Here is a 23561-nt window from a genome sequence, read left to right as displayed (position 1 = left end):
TTAAAGAGATTAAAATGAAACTAGGGATTTTTTAAATTATTGCTAATATGTTGGTGGCAATGAGGTAATGGGTGGTAAATTTTAACTTTCGCAAATAAACGTATTATAGCGGTGGTGTTGATCGTATTGCGAGAAGTTAAAAGAAACTTTTATTCCATAATCTTGATCATATGATAAAATCCATGTAAGTAATGTATAATTATTACATGATTTTGTAGAATATATTGTTATTCTACACTTTTTGTTTGTGATATATACCAATAAAAAGTGTTCTAAACTTGAATATAAAAATATAGGTTACATTAAATTTGTTCATTTTTCTTGGATCTGTATTTGATAAACAGAAAACAATGTCTTATATGTTGTCACATCTCCACAATGGATGGCAAGTGGATCAGGCAATATTATCTGAAGAAGACAGAGTAGTTGTAAGTTTTTAATTGATTTGTATTAACTTTTAATGGCTGTCATGGATGAAATTTTACCTCGTAATTTTACTATCTATAGCGACTATCTATATATGAAATTGTAACTAAAAACAAAATTTTTTAGGTTATTAGATTTGGTCATGACTGGGATCCAATGTGTATGAAAATGGATGAAGTTCTTTATAATATTGCTGAAAAAGTAAAAAACTTTGCTGTCATTTATCTAGTTGATATTACTCAAGTACCTGATTTTAATAAAATGTAAGGTTTAATATGCAATTAAAAATCTTAAAATGTTATTTTATATTTTCATAAAATATTGTTTAAATCATTATTGATAGTATTATTTTAGTCAGTAAACTGGATAATATCTTTTTATTGTCTTAAACTATTAAAGATATACGTTTTCAGAGAGATGTAAATATGATTTTTTACAGGTATGAATTGTATGATCCTTGTACAGTTATGTTTTTCTTTCGAAATAAACATATAATGATTGATTTGGGAACTGGAAATAATAATAAAATAAACTGGACATTAGAGGACAAACAAGAAATGATTGATATCATTGAGACAGTCTACAGAGGTGCCAGAAAAGGTAGAGGTTTAGTTGTTTCTCCAAAAGATTATTCTACAAAATATCGTTATTAATTATCTTTATTGATGAAAATATTTTATATTAATGTATAAATCAGAGAGAAAATATTGGTATATAACTGAACTTACATCAATAAATAAAAATATGGCATAATTACAAATAAATATAAAGTTATATATAGCATATATGTACTTATGCAAATTATTGTAAAAATAATAAGTATATTTGTACATTTATTATTTTACATTTATCTGTAAATAGCGATTATAGTTTTGTATAAATTGGTTAATTTATTTTCTATACAAGAAGAAGTCAATAAATCATAGCTTAGTGAAGAAAGACTAGATAATTAAATCCTGAAAACATATTTTTATTGGTTTTGTGTATATTATTCATTTTTGATATGTATAAATATTTAAATAACACTTACACTCAAAGGAAGATTGCACTTCTCATGTAGGACTTTTGTCAAGCAATAGTAGGTAGGTAGCTTATACCTTGAATAACAATTAAAAGATTAGACATTTATATTAATTAAATCTATTGTAATCCTTAAGTCATATAGCCAGTTTAAACTAAACAATTACAACCTTATATTGAAATGTTATTATTATAGTTTCCTTAAAATGTTCTGTCTGTTTTAAAAATATATTATCATATGCATTCCATAGAAATAAAAAAGAATTAAATTTATGTATTGCAAGAATAAAATTTGATTCACGTATTACTATAAACAAAATACAAAATATCATGTTTCATTACAGTTGTACTTATATGTACATACATTACTTATTACATTGATCTTCTATATTAAATAATACATCTTCATTTTATGTTAGAAAAAATACTACCACTTTTTTATACATATAAATTTCAATATTGTGCAAAACAAAAATAAATATTTAAAATTACTTCTTACATGCTTACCTCAAGGTTGTGACTAGTGTAGATTTATATTTGAACTTGGTACTATTCTTATTTTCCTGGAGGTATTTTCGTACACTGGATTCATAGGTGGTGGTTTATCTAAAGACAAAAATTTCAATATTTAAAACGAAAAAAATAGTAAATAAACTTGTTTGTAATAAGCATGACAAACTTACAATTCTTTAAACAATAGGGATTTTTTAATACTTGCTTTGTACAATTGTATATGTAAGCATACTGACTCTAAAAATATAATAAATATTAATAGTATTAGATATACAGGATCCAACCGAATAACACGTAAAAGCGGGCATAATGTGACTGCTTGTGGAAAAATAAGAAAAGGTATAGAATAAAATTTTTTCATTCTCGGCTTAGTTTTCGAGAAAATCAAGGTTGAAAATTTGTGAAATTTATATGCTTCAACATGACAAATTTCGGATTGGACAGGACAAAATAATGTAAAGTTTGAACACATTTAGTTAAAAATTGAACTACTACACGCGTATGATAAATTTTCAAATCTATTTTTTTTGAAAACAAAGTATCCCGTAAAAAAGTGTTGTTCTGCATTTTTGATTTATTTTCACACGTGGAATGATTTCCTATCGATTATTTAATCCTGTTCAGCCCGCAATTAGTCATATTCAAATATATTTGACGAATTTTCAAACTCGATTTTTTCAAAAATTAAATCGAGAGTAAAACAATTTTATTCTATATTTTTCCTTATTTTTCCACAAGGAATCACGCCTATTTTTGCGTGTTATTCGGTCGGATTCTGTAGATATATAATTTATGAGTACATAATTTATATTAATATTAATATAAAAGATCTTGGATTTTCCTACTTCTTTTTGCACCATATTTATTCTATCACGTCGTAATCTATATACTGTTCCAAACACATCCAATTTTTTATTATCTCGAAGATGTTGTAAAATTATATCTATTGCTATTAAAGTGCCAGTTCTACCAATTCCTGCACTGTAAAAGTATGTATTATATATATATATATATAACAAATTTATATAAAATAGTGAAATAGTAATAATATTAAATAAATTCAAAATGTAAAGTAATAACAATACTGAATAATATTAAAACATCAAGATATATGATATTATTAACTATTATACTAAACTCATATATTTTTACCTGCAATGAATCACAATATATCCTTTATTACCAGTAACATTACGATGTACAATCTGGCAAAAATGGATTATTGGTTCAAAATCTTCTGGGACATCATGATCTGGCCATTCTTTGAAATGTAAATGTGTTATATTTCTTTTTTTGTTTTCCTATATTTATTATTTATAAATAGGAGAATTAAATTAATATATATATAAGTACAAATGTATTTTATTAAATCTTGTAACTTAAGTTTAAATCTTGTACCTTTTGTAATACTAGCGTTCTTTGTGTATAAGATCTATAATCTAATTCACTTATACATTTTATAGTCAAATTTTCATACTTAAAAGTTTCCCTAATTGTTGGAAAATATTGATGACATTTCTCCTACAAAGGTATCAATTTTTAACATTCATGCGTTAAACGAGATTTAAATATATTTAGTGCAGAAATCTTACTTTGTCTTTTTCAACTAACTCAGTCAACATAACTATTACATTGATGTCATATTGCTCTATCATTCTCCAAAAATCAAATGTTGTTTCTTCTTTTGGTCCTTGACAAGCTATATATTCATTTTCGCCACTATAGCCCTGAAAATAGTGTATACCTATTTAATTCATATTTAATACATAATATAATTCATATTTAGCGTAAATAAATAATTTTATGGTTACTCACCTTAATAAAAGATGCATTGATGTAGTCAGTATTAGGATCATTTTCAATTACTTCCAGCTTAACTCTTGAAAAATCATCTGAAAATATAAATTTAATAAAGTATTTTTTTTTCATTTTATATATAATTCACATCTTTATAATATGTAAATCAATATTTTTACATGGTAAAATATCAGAATATCTGTTTTTCTTCTTATTGGCTTGTAAACAAGCAGTATTGGTTGGCATCTGTAAATCAATACTAAGAGTTTGAAGTAACTGAAATTCATTGCTTAATTTTCCAGGATTATCAATAAATTGTTGACAATGAGCTATAAATTTCTTTTTTGAAAAAGGTGTAGGAACTGGTGATCCAGACATGTCAGAATGTAGAAATCGTCGTAATATTCTAAAAAACATGTATAAATTATCATTAAATTATTAATTATGTAAATTTTTTGCCACAATGTATACTTTGTTACAATGTTTAAATGTTTAAATTTTTATATTTTGATGAATATTATTTTTACTGTGACAATGTTGAACTAAACAAAAAATAAGATTTACTTACGCACGAATTGAACATTTGCGAAATAATAACATTATTGTTGATAAAATTCCCAAGAATAAAATACCAAAAACAACTCCACTAACAAGTACGATATCTATTTCAGCATCTAATATAATTTAAAATATTTAATGAATACAATAAAATTTAATTATGTATGATTTTTGCAATACCAATATCGAAGCAACTAAACGAAGAAAAATACAAATAACTTTAAGAATCAATAAACACTTTACTGGTTTTTATTAAAAAAGTTGTAGAATCAGAATATCCACCACGAGTAAATGCCCGCATTCTAACATGATACCATGTATTTGGTTTAAGAGGACCATTACAATAAATTCTTTTATTGGTATTAGATGAAATTTCTTTACAATTTGTATTTTCGCCAAGTGTATACTTGACTGCTTCCATATCGCCATAATCAGCAACAGAATTAGCTGCAAAAATACGGTAATAATTCAAACATTTTTAATTAAATTTGAATACAAACTGAAAAATATATCACCTACGATAAGGATTCCAACATAGTCTAGTAGCTTGATAAGGTATTGTAAAGTCTTGTAGCATAGCTTCTTTCCAAGAAGATATATTTGGCCATAATATATGATTTGTATTATTTGTCATATTAAATCTAATACTTGATGGAATATTATAGTTCATTCTTGACACTATAATAGAATAATAAATAATATCACCATTTGTATTAGGGAATAAGGGAAGTAAAAGTGTAGCTGTTGTTGTAGTTCTTCGTGCACTAGCTGGATCTATAGTTATAGATTTTATATAATCTTCATCAGGTTGAGGTGGAACTAAAATATAAATAATGTGTAGTAACTTATTAACGACATTTTAATACTTGAAGATAAATATTTTATGAAAGTTGCTAGTTTATATTATTTAGAGTTAGATACATACTGCCAGCAGGATATGAAATATTTTTAAATGCTGGTATTCCAAAATCTTGGATTCCCTGAACCTTTGTTACCACTTTAATGATATAATTATATTCTGCTTTTAACTCTTTTAAATTTGTTATGACCGTATCATTTTTAACATCATTTGATAAAAATTGTAATGTAAAAGAATGTGGTTCATAATTAGTTCTAATCCCATCTACAAATACATTAAAATATTCCAATATTCCATTTAAAGAACATGGAATGCCCCATGTCAAAATGGTATTCAAAACATTTTTATTATTTTCATTGTTTACAATTGAATATGAAAAGTTGGATACCATCCCTGGAACTAATATATAATAACTATGGTAATATAATAGAGTTTAGTGATATTGAAATTATAAATATCTATAATTTCATGTAATAAGAAATTACCTCCAGCTGGTGTTTTAAATAATACTAGGTCATTGTTATAACTTCCCCAGCCTGCAGAGGTTCTTGCTTTGATTTTTGCTGTATAATATGTAAATGCTGTTGCATTTAAATATTCAAAAATGAACGTAGATCCATTAAAATGTTTAATGGTTTTTAAGGTTACTGGTTTGCACCAATCAGGCATATAGAAACATATTTCTCCTTCAAATACAAGTTCAAATTCATGTAAATTCCCTGCTAAATATGATGGTGGTTCCCAAACAAATATAAATTGTGAATATGTTATATTTGTAACATTGAGAAAAGGTGCGGATGGTACTGAAATATTAAAGAATATCATATATTACCATTAATATTACTTATGACTTTTGTTATTTCTTGTATTTTTAATATAGGTTAAAAACTATATGTTTAACATAATTTTTATGCATTTCTGCTTACTTACTATCTTCTGATGTTGTTACACTTATTAATTTACTTAATTCACTATTTCCTGCTTCATTAAGAACATATGCCCAACATATATATGTAGTAAATGGACTGACATTCTTTATTATTGAATTTGTAAAATATTCATCTTGAATATGAGAATCTATATGTACTTCAGCTTCTCCATTCTTAACTTCATAACCATGACCGTTTGTCATTGTAGCATTACACATAGCTTTTAAAGATGTTAAAGTACAGTTACTGTTGCCTTTCTCAATCTTCCATGAAAGCATTATGTCATGCGTTGTAACAATTGGTTCTTTCATATTTAATATTGGTGATTTCGATACTAAATGAAATTTTCATTTATTCTTAAACATAAATATTTTATAAAATATACATATATAATATTCATAATTTCTTTTTACCTGTTGATGCTGTTCTTGTATCAATAGTGATCATTTCCCCATCATTATTGTCTTCATCTACTGCATTAATATAAATGCAATATGGAGTACATGCATACAAATCAGTTATTGTTACATTTATTCCAGTTACTTGTTCTGTTTTTGGCTGTGGATCAATAGTAACACGGTAATATTTAATACATTTAGCTCCAATTTCTGGTGGTTCCCAATGAATAACTAAAGAAAATGCATTAGCTTCCACAGTTGGGTTTTGAGGTCTACTAGATTCTTATAAAAATAATTATTATTCAAAAAATTATTAATTAGTAGCTATGTGTAAAAACTAGTATAATCACTGACTAACATACTTGGAGAATTTGTTTTTAATGTAATATCAACACCATTAGATTGTTTGTTGTTTATTGAAACTGCTTTAATTATAAAGAAATATTCCTCACATGGTTCTAAATTTGATGAAATATATTCCTCAGTTGTAATTGAGGCATTATTACAAATATTTTTAAGGCATTGCGCAATTAAATAATGATTTACACATGTTGGATAATCTGCTGGTGATTTCCAGCTTAATTTAATTGTACTAGAAGCAGTATGTGCAACTAATTTTTGAATATCTCCAATTTCAGTAACTAAAAAGAATGAATAGTATATAAATTGTATATTATACTTTTAAAAACAATTTCTGCAAAATAATTAAACCAGAGTAAATTTAAATAATCATATTGGATATTAAATTTGTATTAATATTATAATTTTACTATTAGAACTCGTCGCGCCTGTTACAATAACTCCAGTCGAGTTTAAATCTTTGTCAATGGCTTTTACAATAAATGTATAATTGTTGCATGGTTCTAGATCAGTGGCATTATATTGTGTATCTTTTACTATGGTTCTATTTCTTGAAAAACATAGTTGATTCGAGTCCAAGCATATATCGATAGTATAAAACAATTCACTTGTTATATTATCACAAGGAGGTTCCCAGGAGAGAAATATCCATTCTGTAGCAACTAGATCAATCGTTAGATTTTGTACATTTTTTCGATCTATAAACAAAGCAAACGTAAATAGTAAAATCATTCATTTATACTGACCTTTATCTAAATAATTATACCTTCTTCGTTACATGTCATTAATATATCTTCCGATAAAATTTGGTTATCTTTCAATTCGTTAGATGAAATAGAAATATGCTCGAATTTTTGAACGAAGTCATTGTTCGTTGTATCGAGAATCGATATATTAGTATCGTTGTTTTTCAGGTAATCATTCGGCAGGAGCTCATTTTGTTCGAATTCCGTAGCTTCGTCTAGAAACTCTTTTATGCTCATAGAATTATTTAGTTCTGAAGATACTACATATTCAGCATTGAGATCAAATAAAATTTTCATCGAAGCGTTCACTGTTTCATTGTGTCCGATGTGTCGATGATCGATTAAATTATTTTCACTGAGCACATAGATGATCTGTAGTGCGTAAATCAACACTTTCAATCGTTTTTTTCGTACCATGTTACCTATAAGATTGCAAATTGAAACAGAGTTTCATTATTAAAATCGTAAAAATCTAAGATAACAGTTTGATGTTTTTTTTATCTTAATTAATTAATTAACTGCGCTAGGTAAAGTATCAGGTTCTGGTGATAATTTTATTGTACACTTTATACGTCGTATAGTTAACATTACGTACTTGAAACGATGTAATCTAGACTTTCGAAAGATTTATTTCATATCACAACTAAAAACGAAATCAATATTTGTGATTCTTTCTGATAAACTTAAAATATACCTTGAGTCAATTCACAAACGAAAAATATCATTGTTGTCACAAATAAATTGTATATTAATTAGAAATGATAACGTTTCATTAACCATGATTTCGAAGGAACGATGAAAAATGTTAATATTAGAAATAAAGAAATGTGATAAATAATCGATTTAATTTTGACCAATGTATCTTTTTAACACATTATTTGGATAGGTTACATTGGCTTCTGCCAATATAATTCTTTTTCTATTTAAAATGATATTTTTTTTCTATCTAAATTAATTGAAATGTTAATTATATATATATATTTCAAAGTATTATATACTTAGTCTCATAATTTAAAACCAGAAAAATAATTTTATACCAAAGACTTAACAATTGAAATTGTAATTTTTATACGTTTTGTGCATTTATGATTGTGCATTTCACTTCATTTAACACGTTATGTAAATTTATTTTGATTACTATTATTATTCATTTTATAAATGCATTGTAAAAAAAGCAGATATTAAAAATAAAATGGTATGTGTACAATAGGCGTTTAAAGTGGCAAGTAGAATTTCACAATAATTGATTGATATGTTATAGCTCATATCAATCACGATTCGATCAGCAATGTTTTTTCACAGATCATCGTAATATGAAAAGTCAAATGCTCACGATTCTTTACCCAATCTCACAAAAAATTGTTCTTCATTGATAAATTACAAACATATATTCTATATTTTTCATTACGAATTGAAACCTTTTTCGTATATAAAACAATTGTTATGTTTTATCCACTTATTCAAGAAAAAGTCGGTTTATCTAGGATTAAACTCTGCACATAAGAATTAATTCGTTGTTTTCAATAAAGTTATTAAAAATTTATACACTCGAATCAATGAGATCTATTAACAAAGGTACGAAGAACTATTTTGAAAACTCGATGTGTTAGTTATTTTCTTGATAATCATTCTGACTTCTGATCACTTACCAACAGGTTTTCGTTTATCCCTCCTATAGTCATTGATATTGCTGATAAGAATCTCAAGTCTATATTAAACTCTTAAAAGCGTACTCTGTACTACTTTATTAATCAAACATGAGGGTAATATTTATCTTGATCTTTTTACGAATTTTAACAATTTTTTATTATATTTTACATATAGCTTTTATAAAAATTCGTTTCTTTGGAGTCTTACATGAATTATATTTATTATAATAAGTTTATAAAATCACTGAACACAATTATTACGCAAATGGCTGTTATCGAAAAGCTTTATAATGATTAAAATTGTATAATTTTAATTATATATCTATAATTATATATATATAATATATGTATATATATATACATGTAATAACGCATATATAATAACTGATATGTTAACGCATTGTTAATAATTGGAAATCATAATTAATAAATAATTCATAATATTTAAACTACATTTATATGCCATTATATATGTGTACGTAATTCTTAATGCAATTGTGTATGTTAAGTATTAAATTAAACATAAAATGTACTTGCCCAAAAGATTAGACTTTGCCGCGATTTGAATCTCTCAATGTTATTCATTAAATATCAGTTTTCCTTTAATATAGATAAGACCTCCCGTTTTCATTAACGTTTTTGCGCATTCTAGTAAAATACATGTGAATCGAATGTTAAGCACTATGATCAAAATTCTCTATATTAAAATTACATTCAATCGTAAAAAAAATAAAGCAGCATTAAGCTCTCGGATAAATCTACAACTTCATTGAGGCTGCAATTTACTTATGAAGCGAAATAGAGGAGCATATGTATATACATTTTTAAAGAATATATTATAACCTCCTCAAAGGTTGTTAAAAATAACATGTTCTGATTATTTGAACCTTTTAACTCACAAAAAGTCATATTTACGCTTGTATTTGAATAGTATATTTATAAAATATATTTGTACAACTTAAACGAGATGAACAACTTAAATTTATTAATTAAGTAATAATTAATAAATTATTTATTACTGATTATTTGAGTAAGACTTTCAAATGAAAAGAAAATATATAAGCTGATATAAGATAAACGAAAATTCGACGAATAAGGAATCTTCATTTTACTATATGTATATATAAGCGCAGACGAGGGAAAATTTAAGACACTTTTATTCTGTTTACTTTTTGGTATATCTTTAATTTATAACTTTTAATTTTTCAATATAAAAAATATCATATTAGAATATTCATGAAAAATATGTTTGAGATAAGTTAATAAAATAAATATAAAGAGGTACGTTAACTATATATATGTAATTAATAATTTAATAAAAATCTGGTTAAGTAATAAAAATAAATATTTTTTAACATTGCTACAATTATTGTATAATTTTATATTTGTATTGTTGGAAAAACAAATAGAATTACTATTTATTTCTCAAGCGATTTATCATTTGACCATTTCACACGTATGTTAATGTAATTTGATGCGTATACTTGCGACGGTATGTCGCAACATATGTGCCTATGATTATGAACGTGATGTAAGTCATACATATATATTGTTGAGAAATGTTAAGTTGGTATGATCGCTGCTTACTACAAGCTAAATTGGTACGACTTCTAACGACGCTCTTTTGTCTTAGAAGTCGACCACGTTGTTCTATTGACTTGGAGATTCCTGTGTGGTAAGACGTGTTATAAGACTGAAATATATTGGAGAAAACGAATCTAAGTGAATCGTTATTTTATAAACCCAAAACCTTATTAAATAACAGGTTATGGGCCCAGCACGCTTCCACTGCGGGGAAAAACGGTATTATTTTTTTGAGTTTTTTGTGTTTTCTAAGATAATCCGAGAAGAGACCACGCCATGGCCGATCACGACAAAGTAAGTGATGTGGACAGCGATATGAAGCCGGTCCTAAGAAAGGGGAATTACGAGTATTGGAAGACAATGACGGAAGCCTCGCTAATTTTCCTGGGTTGCTGGGAGGCAATAGAACCAGGATTTACGGAAGCGCAAAGGCTGGACCCAGAATGCATGAGGAAGGATAACATGGCACGTGCATATCTTTTCCGACATATTCGCCCCGAATATATCGGAGAAATTAAATCCTTGAAGACAGCGAGGGCAATATGACAGTTGACCCAATTCCTTTAACAGTAAAGAAATCCACACTGTTTCCCTTGCTGCTTCCTGCATTGCCACGAATTCCGCTTCGCACGTCGATTGAGCTATAATCGGTTGTTTTTTGGATAGCCAGGATATCGCACCACCAGCGAGTATGAACACATACCCGCTCCTGGATTTCCTGTCTACCGTACAACCCGCAAAATCCGAGTCGCAAAACACCTTCAGAGGTTGCCCGGTCCTTTGGTATACTAACTTCAAGTCTTTGATCTTTAGTAAATATCTGAATACCCGCTTCACTGCTTTCCAATCGGATACAGTCGGATTCGCGCATCTTTGGCTTAGTTTTCCTATTGCACACGCAACATCAGGACGACTTACAGTAGCTACATACATTATGTGCCCCACAGCTTGTTCATATAATTTACTGTCGAAAGGCTCATCACGTTCAATATCAAAACCAGCCTCACATTCCCTAGCTAGCGGTGTCGATGCTCCCACCACCCCAACCTCACGAGTAATGTCAAACAGATAACGGGGGTGAGTACACAGGAGAAAACTTTGAGAACTACCTGAAGGAGAAAGGCATCTTACACAGGAAAACTGTTCCTAGAAACCCTGAACAAAATGGGGTCTCCGAACGAGCGAACAGAACCCTGGTCGAGATATCCAGATGTTTACTCATCCAATCTGGACTCCCTGACTATCTGTGGGGGGAGGCTGTGAACACGGCATGCCACATAAGGAACCTATGCCCATCCGCTGCCATCGGAGACAAGATCCCACTGGAATTATGGAAGGGTAAGGGATGTGACCTCCAAGGGGAGATAAACAGACTGAGAGTGTTTGGATGCAGAGTCTGGTATCTAAAGAGTCCAAGCGGAGGAAAATTCGAGAGCAGAGCGGATGAGGGGATATTTGTGGGATATGACAGACAGGTCAAAGGTTATAGAATTTACCTACCGAAGACCCAAAAGGTGATAATATCCTGTCATGTCAGGTTCGAGGAGAACACGTTTCCCTACAAGAGCGCTAAGGCGGAAACGAACCATATAAAAGATAAGTCCTCGGAATGGATATGGGATGTAGAAACCTTTGAACATAGGGGAGAAGCCGGTCAAACTGACGTCGAGACACAGAGTGACGGAGAAAACGACGAAGGGGAAACCGACTACTTTATGGACAATTTAACGTGTGAGGACAATCCAGTGAATACTGTGAGTGTACCGTTTGTGCCGAGGAGGTCGGCAAGACTACACAAACCAAAAATATGTGATTGTTGTGCTCACACTGCGACTGTTTGTAAATCTCAAAACGTGTGTGTACCTGTGAATGTGTATGAAGCCCTGAGGGGGCCAGACGCTCAAAAGTGGACTGATGCAATAAGGAAGGAACTAGACAATCTAAAAAGTAAAGATGTGTGGGACATTGTGCAAAGACCCTTAAATAAAAACGTTATGGACTGTAAGTGGGTGCTTGTGATAAAGAGAGACCCTGATAGGTATAAGGCTAGGCTAGTAGCTCGGGGATTCTGGCAGAGGCCTGGAGTAGAGTATTCAGAAACCTTTAGTCCAATAGTAAAACGCAGAACTCTAAGAATTCTGCTTGCTCTATGTGCGGAAAATGAGTGGGTTTACGAGCACATCGATGTGGAATGTGCGTATCTCAACAGCCTTCTGGATGAGGATTGCATGGAGCAACCAGAACTCTTTAGAGTTCCAGGTAAAGACAGAACTAAATTTGTGTGTAAGCTCAAAAAGAGCCTGTATGGACTGAAGCAAGCTGGAAGAATGTGGTTTAGGCACATCAATAGTATTTTAAGAGGTATGAGTCTGAACCCATGCGTGAGTGATCCATGTGTGTATGTGGATGCGTCTAAAAAATTGATTGTAGCTGTGTATGTGGACGACATCCTTGTGTTTGGGACGAATGAGTGGATTGAGATATTCAAAACTAGGATTAAGGACAAATTAGATGTTAGAATGCTAGGTGTAGACACTCAATTTCTGTCCATCCACCTGAGTAAGCCAAACAGCACCACTATAGTATTCGATCAATCTGTACAGATAGGTCAAATGCTGGATCTGTTTGACATTACTCGTGAGGTTGGGGTGGTGGGAGCATCGACACCGCTAGCTAGGGAATGTGAGGCTGGTTTTGATATTGAACGTGATGAGCCTTTCGACAGTAAATTATATGAACAAGCTGTGGGGCACATAATGTATGTAGCTACTGTAAGTCGTCCTGATGTTGCGTGTGCAATAGGAAAACTAAGCCAAAGATGCGCGAATCCGACTGTATCCGATTGGAAAACAGTGAAGCGGGTATTCAGATATTTACTAAAGACCAAAGACTTGAAGTTAGTATACCAAAGGACCGGGCAACCTCTGAAGGTGTTTTGCGACTCGGATTTTGCGGGTTGTACGGTAGACAGGAAATCCAGGAGCAGGTATGTGTTCATACTTGCTGGTGGTGCGATATCCTGGCTATCCAAAAAACAACCGATTATAGCTCAATCGACGTGCGAAGCGGAATTCGTGGCAATGCAGGAAGCAGCAAGGGAAACAGTGTGGATTTCTTTACTGTTAAAGGAATTGGGTCAACTGTCATATTGCCCTCACCCCTGCAAGATATTCTGCGATAATATCGGAGCTATTTCATGATCAAAGGACGAAATAGTTGCTGAGAGTTCTAAGCACGTCCAAGTGCGCTACTTTTACGTTAAGAACTGCGTATCGAGGGGGATACTAGATTATACTTATGTACCTAGTCCTGAGAATGTGGCTGACATTCTCACCAAAGGCTTAAATAGGATTAAGACTCAGCAATTTACCAAAGCTATGGGGCTTGTAGAAACTAGCGATCAAAGGGGAGTGTTGAGAAATGTTAAGTTGGTATGATCGCTGCTTACTACAAGCTAAATTGGTACGACTTCTAACGACGCTCTTTTGTCTTAGAAGTCGACCACGTTGTTCTATTGACTTGGAGATTCCTGTGTGGTAATACGTGTTATAAGACTGAAATATATTGGAGAAAACGAATCTAAGTGAATCGTTATTTTATAAACCCAAAACCTTATTAAATAACATATATTTTGTTTCTAGATATTTAAATTTTTGCGTTTGAGTGTATTACAAAATATTTTTCCATTATGAAATAAAACGTTCATAAAATATGTAATCTTTTACGATAAAAAAGATAATGAATTTTATTAAGAAAACAAACTAAAACAAACAGATTTATTTATTTATGTCCTATATATTGTAATTTTGTATAATTAATTATTAATCATCTGGTTCAATAACAAAATTTTGTTTCAGATATTCTAAGGGCTTTAAAATATTCTTGATAAATTAGTGGAATGCAAAGTAGTAAATAACTGTCTTTATACTTTTCTCTTAGCCTTACATTTGCATATAATGGAGGTAAGTGTAAATTATAACATAATTTTGGCCTTTCTTTTTTCGGTGAAAAATTTAAAACATGAAATCCCGCTTCAAAATCCATTGACGTTTCATATAAAGCATTACCATACCCCATACCCGAGCCTTTATTTAAAGACATAGTTAGAGAGGAAATGGGAGTACTCACGCATATGGTTCCGGTTGTTTCCGGATTAGTGCTGAACCTAACGGCTAAGTACTGAAAATGTTCCACGCTAGCATATACATGAACCTATTTAGTTCCACGCTATAAAAGACTATTTCATTGTACGGTTTTATGAACAAGTTCATACTTTTCTATTCGAGATAGACAAGTAAGAGAATAACATAATCACGCAATACTGAAAGAAAGTTGCCTCAGAAAGAGAAATTAATTATTTATTATATTCTTTTTAGAGAAGAAAAGGAAACCTTACCGTTTAAACGATAATGGATTAGTGGAATGATGAATAGTAATAATTTTAATATATTTTATACACAATAGACTTTTAGATTTAACATTAAATTTGCTTTATATTAAATAATAAACGTTATAATAAATCTTAAATTTCACTTTAATAGTAATTTCAATGGTTGATAGGTTGTGAATAATATCAGAGAGGAAATTCCTCTCTGATAGTATATCTGACGTAATGTATATGTTGCATGCGTATTTATTTACAGAAACGATAAAAACAGAAGAACAAATTATCGGCAGACAAGATTTGACGTCATGACTAATTTATTAACCGAAATTTTTATCTTTTACTTTGAAAATTTACTTGTAAAATTTTTATTTTATATGCTTAACATTAAAGGTAATGACATATAATAGCACAAGAAAAAGAAAGAAAACGAGAAAGATCAATGTGCTAGTGTGCTATGGTGTATTGTGTTCATGTCTAGTTATATCATCCGTTAAAAGAGTAAGCCTTAGGCTTTAGGCCTTTAAAGCTTTTAAGCCTTAGGCACCGCCGTCCAAAGTTGTCTATTGTCTCTACCATCGTCTTAACGAATACGTCGTCTTCATTTGTTGGGTTATACCTCGTTTACGGTGAAATTAAATAGGTTTTTGTATATGCTAGCGTGGAACACTAGGACTTGGCAGCGTGGTGCAGCATTTGTACTGTGGAATAACTAGAACAATTGGTGTGAGTTCTCTCATTGCCTCTCTGACATAATACAAAAATATGTAATTGTTATTTTTCTCCCAAGCTCACAACTCACGCACAAGGTACATGTGACCTACACCACTGTCAAAATGAACGTAGATAAATCATAACTTCCATGGATAAATATGGAAGTGACTTCCTCATATCGTTACTCATTTCTCAGCTATTTAGCAAAAATTTCTTAGTTATATAAAAATATAAATCGATATAACAAAACAAATGAAAATCTCGACTTTTTTTCTTGATACAGCATTTTCATAATTACCGATACATATAATGAATGTTTCTTTTACAAAATTTTTGGTACCATATTAATGATAAAATATTATAAATACATCACAAAGTAATTTTTCTTTTTAATGAAATATTACACAATACGATTACGACGATACATTATGTTAAAACATATAGAACTTTACTCTAGTAAATGTAACAATTGTACACGATTTTCAATAAGATAATTATAGTACATGAATTATGATATTAATACATTTTTAAATTATAAGTTTGGAAAATATCAAATAGGAAAATTTTTTATAACAAACTGTAACACCATACATTGAGTTATGTCTGTTTTATTTTTTCATTGTACATCAATAGTATTTATACTAATTAAATTAGTATAATCTCTGAGGTGGTCCCATAGAAGATTTAATGTGAAGAGAACGTACATTTTGCCAGTGTTTTTTCAACAATGAAACTAAAAAGTTAATTGAAAGATGTACATTTTGTACCAATTCATCTGGAGTCATTCCCACGTGACCTACAGCCACTGACAAACATAATACCTGAAAAAGTTTTTCAAATTACATTTGGATATTATAAATTACAATTTTAGCAAGAATTTGTAAGTAAAATATTTTTTTGAAACAACGAATATGCAACAAAATTTACCTTCTTCATTTGAAATTTAATTGTAGCTTTCACCTCATCAATTTTCCCTACCATTGACTCCTGATGAGATAGAAGACCAGGGAACTTGCCAGCTTTGTTCAGACCAGGACCAAGAATACGTGGAATTTGTTTAATTAAAGATTCACTAGCTAAGAAGGCGTCATATTTTTTAGCTGTAAAAAGCACACGCAAGTTAATTTTTAAATCAAATTATATTAAAGTTGATTTAAAAGATGTCTCGACACGGATTGAGGTACGAAGGAATAAAACACAACGTCCTCACCAAGTGAAGAATTTCATTTTCTTCCAGTAGACGACCACTACTACAAATTACAAACTAGCAATGGTGCTTTTTGGAAGGCACAAAGAAAAGAATTAAATAGACAAAATAAAAAGCTTCAAATTACCTAGTTTCTTTACAAGTTTTTTGTTCTTATTTAATTTTTTCAATGCTTCTGCATCCATATATGGAATATTATTAGCTTTAGCTTCATCACAATGTTGTTGATCTCCCAAAACACAAACTTGCATCTTTGGTCTTGGAATATTCTTCAACCTTTAATAGAGATAAATTACGTGTGTAATTAAGTAATTAATATTCCTTAAACTGTTGATTCCATATATGTTATTATGAATAAATATTCAAAGTAACACTCAAAGTGGAATTCAACATTATTCCAATTACTCAAAAATGAAAATACAATTATCAAAGTCAATATTCTCAGTAACATATTGGATAACCACACGAAGTATTCAGATAATACATGCAAAGTAGTTCAACATCACTGAACATTGGTTTTAATAATTGAATTGATTGAATAGTTACCATAGTCAAATATTGACTTACCAGCAGGATCATGATTCATGATCCTGTAATAAATACAACGGTAAAAAACCTCCCCAATTTATTTAAGACCCTGGGTAGAGGTCCGCTAGGTAAAACCTAGCTTCCTGACTATGCATGAGGCAACCTTTTCGGATGTTAGTTAAAAAATAAAAAAAAAAATAAAAAAAGGAAAAGAAAAGAGAAGTAAAAACCGAAAAGAATCCTCAATGTCAGGTAGAAACATACTTGACGGTGCCTGAGAAACGTTTGTCCTTTTGAGGATCATAATTCTTCAAGCCAATTTGGAGTTCCACTGTTTCTAAGAATTTCCTTTTTTTGTCTTGTGAATTTTGGATAACACCATTCACACATTCATAGAGAGTATCACGTGATACTTTGGACCTATTGATTAAAATTATTATTACAATCAAAGTTGAAATTTATAACAATTATTACTACTATTATAATATACAGAATACAAATAAAAAAAAGTAGGTCTTAGAACTGAGATACGGACAGAGCTTTGTCAATTGATTCATTGATACTAGCATGTTTCTGTTTCTAATGAAATTGTTTATAGATAAGATATGAATTGCTACCAACATTTTTGTACATGAAATTTTTTTATTGCTTGGTGTTCACAATCAATCTTATAAGCAGTGCCCATTTTCTTTATTTATTTCTAACATATAGTGAACTCATGTGAATTTATTTATTATTAAAATAAAATTATATTAAAATAGTACATATATAAAAGATTAATATTTTCAATAATACTATACTACAATGATAAAAATGTCGGTTAGGATTAGAATATAATTTAAATAAAATATATAAAACTGTTATAAAATAAAAATAATTCAATACATAATAGAAAAAGTATTTATTTATATTTATTAAATGCTTAAAATTTATTTTATAAAAGACTTTTAAAGATGCATTTGAAAAATTATAGTACAATGTGGAGATATCATGTCCAGAAATTGGTACGATATAAAGCTTCAATAACGATTATTTTTAAAAAATATTGGTAATTATATTAAAAAGATATATCGCAATAAATATTATTTACAATATCAAAGAAAAAAAATTTCAGATTTATAAAATATGAAAAGATTAGATACTCACGTCATTGTACCTCCTTACAAGATCACTGAAAAGAAAACGTCCTATCTACTGCACGATTAAAATCAGAAAGGAAACTGCTATGTTAACAGCAGAACCAGTAAAACCAATACATATTTTCTAGATGGGATCACGCTTATGAGCATCCTAGCTCATAGTTTATGAAACTGTCACAGATGTCGTGCTTGCAATTTATGTGAACTCGGCTTTAAATTTAACTATTTCGGTATGCATCGATATATATATATAGTCTATGTATGTTAGACTATACATATTATGTACCAGAATTCCTATTACCAGGTCCTACATTTATATATATTGAAGTCTGTGAAAAACTGTCTGAAAATTAAATCGTGACTAGTTGTGAAAAATTAACATCGAAGGCAAGAAGGTTTTCGTTTTGCAATCCGTGACATGCTATGAATACCTCAAAGAAAGAGACACTCTACTCATCTCTGTCTGTCTCGTAAGAACGCAGACTTTGTTAATCTTCCATGTTAATTTTTCGCAACTAGACATGATTCAATTTTCGAACGATTTTCCCTAGCAAGTGTCCAGATCTATTTATATGATCGTGGTTCATGATACATATACATATCAGTGATATATACATATATACATATGTATGTATATGTAGTGGGTGCTCTTGTTTATTCTTGTAAACAAAATTGATAAATAAATCAATAATTTGGTTTCATTTGCAAATGATAAATAATTAAACTATGAAAAGACATAATTCTAAGAGACAATTAAATGTATTTTTATAATTGATAATGGTTATAAGTATTCGTTGAGGTTAATGATGTAAATATCGATTTATAGTTTAAAATTTCGTAAAAATATATATTGATAAATCAAGTACGTATATTTTATAATTATTTCTTGTATTACATGACGTATTTTTTAATATATATGTAAATTTTTTGTCATTATTAAAATTAAATTAGTTATTTAAATATTGTTAAGATACTCTATAATAATATGTTCTATTTTATAGTTGAGGATGTGTCCAGCACTTTTAGAAAACGAAGAACGATGTTTTGGAGGGATGACATTTTTTGCCCAAAGTCATCCAGTTGAAGTTTGTGGTAGTAATGGTTTACCTCTTACACCAAATTCAATAACCATATATGGAAAATCTCAATTTTTAAAGACTATTCACCATCCAAATTTATCTACATATCTTGATATAATTAGAAGTAAACATGGTAAATCTTATTATATTTAAAAATTAGAAATTTAAAAACATTTCATATAATTATCTAATTAAAATTATTTTTTGTAGAACGGGTAGTAGTAGTTGCAGAATATAATGGAGATACATTAAATAAAAAAGAAAATTTGAACATTGATGATATTGTGAAAATAGCATTTCAATGCCTGTTGGGTTTACAGCATATGAATAATTTAGGCTTAGTACACAGACATTTAAATCCTGAAAATATATTAGTCAATAAAAGTGGAAATGTACAGTTATATAATTTTGGTTTATATTATATGACAGATAGTGGAAAAAATGTATCTTTTCCTATTGGGTATGTCTTATAATAAAATATTTAGTTTAATAAAATTTAATTGCAATTGAATATTTAGTAAAAATAAGAAATACTTATTTAAATGCATAATACAATTTTTTATTAGTTATCCAAAGTATACAGCTCCTGAAGTATTTCTGAGTTCTGGTGTCAGTAGCTCAAAAGTAGATTCTTGGTCTTTAGGTATGATTATTGCAGAATTATTATTGGGAAAGTCAATATGGCCAGGTGTAAAATTATCTCAATGTTTGCGGAAAGTTCTTAGTCTAATACACTGTGAAACTTCTGTTTTTGAACGTCTTGCAAGAGAAACTAATTGTTACAATATTTATAAGGTATAATTTATTTGACTCTTAAATCCTGGGTCACACTCTATAGTTATTTCTTTGTGTTTATTATTGTTCTAGGATTTACCTGATAAAGTAAAGGATTTTGTAGATTGTTGTTTACAAATTCACCCCTTAGAGCGCAAGGTACCAGAAGAGTTACTGAAGTTACCTATATTTGAAGAATTTTTGTTACAAAATGAGAAAGAAAAAGAAAAAAATTTATATAAGAATGTTATTGTTAGAAAAATGGATGAATTATATTATTTATGGCAATTAGCAGGAGGCGATATTACTGTGGAGTTAAAGAAACAGGGATTTATCCGGTCAAGACCACCTATTTTATCAATTCCAAAGTAATAGAAGTTTCATAAATATCATGTTCTGTGGAAAAAAGCACAATTTATTTTAATTTTCTTTTTAGTTTAGTGATACTTTTAGGTCAAATGTTTGGCAGAAGAGACACAGCAGGATTACTTGATTTACGTGTGGTTAAAGTTCCTCTTGATACACTACATCAACGTTTGTCTCATATTCCATATATAGCTAATTATCCATGGTTAACAAATCAGTAGGTATAATAAAGATAAATGTAAATTTCACATTTTTCTTCAATATTATATAAATCATCTCATACATGCTTTATAGAATGCGCGTTCAATCGCAAGAGGATTTGATAGATGCTGCTTCCCAGTTACCTTTAATTATAAGAGAAAGAGATACAGAATATCAATTTTATAGGATTGTTTTATATGATAGATTACTACAGGTGATTATATTATTTTGAATATTTGATATATAATAAACTGTTACAGGTAATTACTTTATTTGGAATATCTTTGAAGTTTAAAATTATTTACTATGAATTCATTAATAAAAAATATCACTAATAAATTATTACAAAAATAGAATCTTTTTATAGAACACTTAAAATATTTACTTATGTATATTGATAATTTAGGTTTATCCAATTACACGGGAAGCAATAATTGAAGAAGCACACAAAGATATACCTCCACCTGTTAGGGGAGCTGTATGGGCAGCATTGCTTGGTATTACTGGTGATATTCAAAAACGTTATGATATGATTGATAAAGAAACACCTACGCACACAGATCGACAAGTAATTCATCATTAAGTCACATTACATTATTTATCTTTATGTTTTAATTTATTAACAATATCTTAGATAGAGGTAGACATACCAAGATGTCATCAGTATAGTGAATTATTGTCATCTGGTGCTGGTCACGAAAGATTACAAAGATTGCTCAAAGCATGGGTTCGAAATAATCCTCATTATGTTTATTGGCAAGGATTAGATTCGTTAACAGCTCCATTTCTATATCTTAATTTTAATAACGAAGGTAATAAATTAAGTAAATTATATAGTACATATATGTAAACTTTATTAATATTTTTATTTTAGCTAGAGCATTCGAATGTCTGTCTGCATTTATACCAAAGTATCTTCACAAATTTTTTCTGAAAGATAATTCTGCTATTATACAAGAATATTTAGGAAAATTTTCACAAATTATAGCTTTCCACGATCCACAATTAGCTAATCATCTTAGATCAATCAACTTTGTATTAGAATTGTTTGCAATTCCATGGTTTTTAACAATGTTTTCACGTAAGCCATTTATTATTAATGTTTGGATTATGTAAAATTGTTCACATCATAAATTTTCCTCTTTTGAAATTGTTGATTATTACATATTCTTGAACTTTCTTATTTTAGATGTGTTTCCACTTCACAAAATACTTCATTTATGGGATAAACTTCTATTAGGAGACTCATCATTTCCACTTTTAGTTGGACTAGCAATATTAAAACAATTACGAGATTCTCTTTTAACTTCAGGTTTCAATGAATGTATCCTCTTATTTTCTGATCTTCCTGAAATCGACATCGAATTATGTGTTAAAGATTCTATGATGATGTACCAAAATACACCACCTAGTATTACTTATAGAAAACATCAGTTTAATCAACCAAAAGTATAAATATAAACTCTATATATTCTTCAAGATAATTTATTAAATACAAATTTAAAAAAATATGTTATGTTTTAGGATATAAATTGGTTAGAACCAGAACCAGGTACTGAAAAAATGCCAAGAATTTCTGTTGATGACTTTTTAGATTTATTAAACAATAACCCTGAAAGATTAATAACTGTAGATGTGCGCAATAACATACAGTGAGTAATTTATCCGTAAAGGAAATATTACATTATTCTAAATCATTTCTATATATATGGTAATCATTTACTTTATATAGATTTGAAAGAGGTGCTGTAGTAGGCAGTATTAATATTCCATTTACAAGCGTACAGCTTTCCTTAACTCATATTGAAACTCTTGGACCACATGCAAAACCACTTGTAGAAAATAAAAATAGCGTTGTTGTAATTATTGGGCCTCATGATCAAAATAATGCCTTGGTTAGTATTATAATACAAAATTTAATTTTTCAGCATTGAAATAAAAATGTTTTATAGTTTGCAGATTTTTTGGTAAAATGTGGAGTTGTGGGTGTATGTTCTTTACAAGGAGGAATTTCTATCTTACGGGCAAAATCTCCAAACGTTATAGTAGCATTACGATAAAAGTAATGTATAAATGCTGCACTTTTTAATGTAATAAATTACAACACCACATTTTCATATTTGAGGATCATACAATTTGTATATATATGTATATATATATAATTTTAATTACTCATAAATTGTAATATTTTATTTAACTATATTATATGTAGAATATTATGAGGCAATTGTAAAATATTATATCTTTCTAACATTGAGATTATAAACGATAATAGTACATATAAAATATGTATTATATTAATTAAAGAATTAAATTTTTGTTATACTATA

At 29.1% G+C, this 23561-nt stretch overlaps 4 protein-coding genes across 11 annotated transcripts; 2 read left to right on the top strand and 2 right to left on the bottom strand.

Moving 5' to 3' along the window:
- Window positions 1–72: 72 nt before the first annotated feature.
- Window positions 73–1310, top strand: LOC117213561 (thioredoxin-like protein 4A). Of its 2 annotated transcripts, none has more exons than XM_033459004.1 (4): window positions 73–184; window positions 345–428; window positions 553–689; window positions 866–1310. In XM_033459004.1, the coding sequence occupies exons 2-4, from the start codon at window positions 351–353 to the stop codon at window positions 1077–1079; spliced, it is 429 nt and encodes a 142-aa protein (XP_033314895.1). In that variant the 5' UTR covers window positions 73–184; window positions 345–350; the 3' UTR covers window positions 1080–1310. The 2 variants fall into 2 exon arrangements, with proteins under 2 accessions (XP_033314895.1, XP_033314894.1); XM_033459003.1 differs by having other exon boundaries at window positions 74–184; window positions 297–428.
- On the bottom strand, window positions 1259–14986 carry LOC117213558 (tyrosine-protein phosphatase 10D). 5 transcript variants are annotated; one of them, XM_033458997.1, is made up of 21 exons: window positions 14968–14986; window positions 7627–8028; window positions 7271–7558; window positions 6863–7141; window positions 6516–6782; window positions 6104–6436; window positions 5659–5976; window positions 5240–5572; window positions 4834–5133; window positions 4558–4761; window positions 4325–4430; window positions 3936–4162; window positions 3775–3851; window positions 3552–3686; window positions 3358–3480; window positions 3112–3260; window positions 2805–2940; window positions 2130–2196; window positions 1954–2052; window positions 1457–1523; window positions 1259–1382 (listed from the first exon to the last, which is right to left on the bottom strand). In XM_033458997.1, the coding sequence occupies exons 1-19, from the start codon at window positions 14969–14971 to the stop codon at window positions 1967–1969; spliced, it is 3834 nt and encodes a 1277-aa protein (XP_033314888.1). In that variant the 5' UTR covers window positions 14972–14986; the 3' UTR covers window positions 1259–1382; window positions 1457–1523; window positions 1954–1966. The 5 variants fall into 5 exon arrangements, with proteins under 5 accessions (XP_033314888.1, XP_033314884.1, XP_033314889.1 ...); XM_033458993.1 differs by lacking the exons at window positions 1259–1382; window positions 1457–1523; window positions 1954–2052 and having other exon boundaries at window positions 2132–2940; XM_033458998.1 differs by lacking the exons at window positions 1259–1382; window positions 1457–1523; window positions 1954–2052 and having other exon boundaries at window positions 2132–2940; window positions 6516–6731.
- A 1539-nt stretch (window positions 14987–16525) lies between these two features.
- On the bottom strand, window positions 16526–18924 carry LOC117213560 (60S ribosomal protein L10a). Its single transcript, XM_033459002.1, has 5 exons — window positions 18819–18924; window positions 17937–18092; window positions 17272–17420; window positions 16865–17037; window positions 16526–16758 (listed from the first exon to the last, which is right to left on the bottom strand). Exons 1-5 carry the CDS (start codon window positions 18821–18823, stop codon window positions 16588–16590), a joined length of 654 nt encoding a protein of 217 aa, XP_033314893.1. The 5' UTR covers window positions 18824–18924; the 3' UTR covers window positions 16526–16587.
- Window positions 18925–19434: 510 nt separating this feature from the next.
- On the top strand, window positions 19435–23505 carry LOC117213559 (TBC domain-containing protein kinase-like protein). Of its 3 annotated transcripts, none has more exons than XM_033459000.1 (14): window positions 19435–19673; window positions 19813–20023; window positions 20101–20350; window positions 20457–20685; window positions 20758–21032; window positions 21101–21247; window positions 21325–21445; window positions 21638–21799; window positions 21866–22043; window positions 22106–22312; window positions 22421–22680; window positions 22756–22883; window positions 22964–23126; window positions 23191–23505. In XM_033459000.1, the coding sequence occupies exons 2-14, from the start codon at window positions 19819–19821 to the stop codon at window positions 23200–23202; spliced, it is 2337 nt and encodes a 778-aa protein (XP_033314891.1). In that variant the 5' UTR covers window positions 19435–19673; window positions 19813–19818; the 3' UTR covers window positions 23203–23505. The 3 variants fall into 3 exon arrangements, with proteins under 3 accessions (XP_033314891.1, XP_033314890.1, XP_033314892.1); XM_033458999.1 differs by having other exon boundaries at window positions 19436–19673; window positions 23184–23505; XM_033459001.1 differs by lacking the exon at window positions 22106–22312 and having other exon boundaries at window positions 19436–19673; window positions 22544–22680; window positions 23184–23505.
- Window positions 23506–23561: the final 56 nt, after the last annotated feature.

This window comes from Bombus bifarius, unplaced genomic scaffold, assembly GCF_011952205.1.
Source record: "Bombus bifarius isolate JDL3187 unplaced genomic scaffold, Bbif_JDL3187 scf7180000009125, whole genome shotgun sequence".
NCBI lineage: Eukaryota > Metazoa > Arthropoda > Insecta > Hymenoptera > Apidae > Bombus > Bombus bifarius.
This window is presented reverse-complemented; position numbering and strand designations above follow the sequence as displayed.

Excerpts from the sequence above, each read along its gene's own strand:
- LOC117213561 (XM_033459004.1), top strand. The coding sequence starts at position 351 with ATGTCTTATATGTTGTCACATCTCCACAATGGATGGCAAGTGGATCAG. Across the intron at positions 429-552 it reads CTGAAGAAGACAGAGTAGTT|GTTATTAGATTTGGTCATGA; the intron begins GTAAGTTTTTAA and ends AAAATTTTTTAG. Across the intron at positions 690-865 it reads GTACCTGATTTTAATAAAAT|GTATGAATTGTATGATCCTT; the intron begins GTAAGGTTTAAT and ends GATTTTTTACAG.
- LOC117213559 (XM_033458999.1), top strand. The coding sequence starts at position 19,819 with ATGTGTCCAGCACTTTTAGAAAACGAAGAACGATGTTTTGGAGGGATG. Across the intron at positions 22,313-22,420 it reads GTTTTTAACAATGTTTTCAC|ATGTGTTTCCACTTCACAAA; the intron begins GTAAGCCATTTA and ends TTCTTATTTTAG. Across the intron at positions 22,681-22,755 it reads ATCAGTTTAATCAACCAAAA|GATATAAATTGGTTAGAACC; the intron begins GTATAAATATAA and ends GTTATGTTTTAG.
- LOC117213560 (XM_033459002.1), bottom strand. Across the intron at positions 17,421-17,936 it reads CGTTTCTCAGGCACCGTCAA|GTTGAAGAATATTCCAAGAC; the intron begins GTATGTTTCTAC and ends TCTCTATTAAAG. Across the intron at positions 17,038-17,271 it reads AAAACTTGTAAAGAAACTAG|CTAAAAAATATGACGCCTTC; the intron begins GTAATTTGAAGC and ends TGCTTTTTACAG.
- LOC117213558 (XM_033458993.1), bottom strand. Across the intron at positions 3,852-3,935 it reads ATATTCTGATATTTTACCAT|ATGATTTTTCAAGAGTTAAG; the intron begins GTAAAAATATTG and ends TTATATTTTCAG. Across the intron at positions 3,261-3,357 it reads GAACGCTAGTATTACAAAAG|GAAAACAAAAAAAGAAATAT; the intron begins GTACAAGATTTA and ends TAATAAATATAG.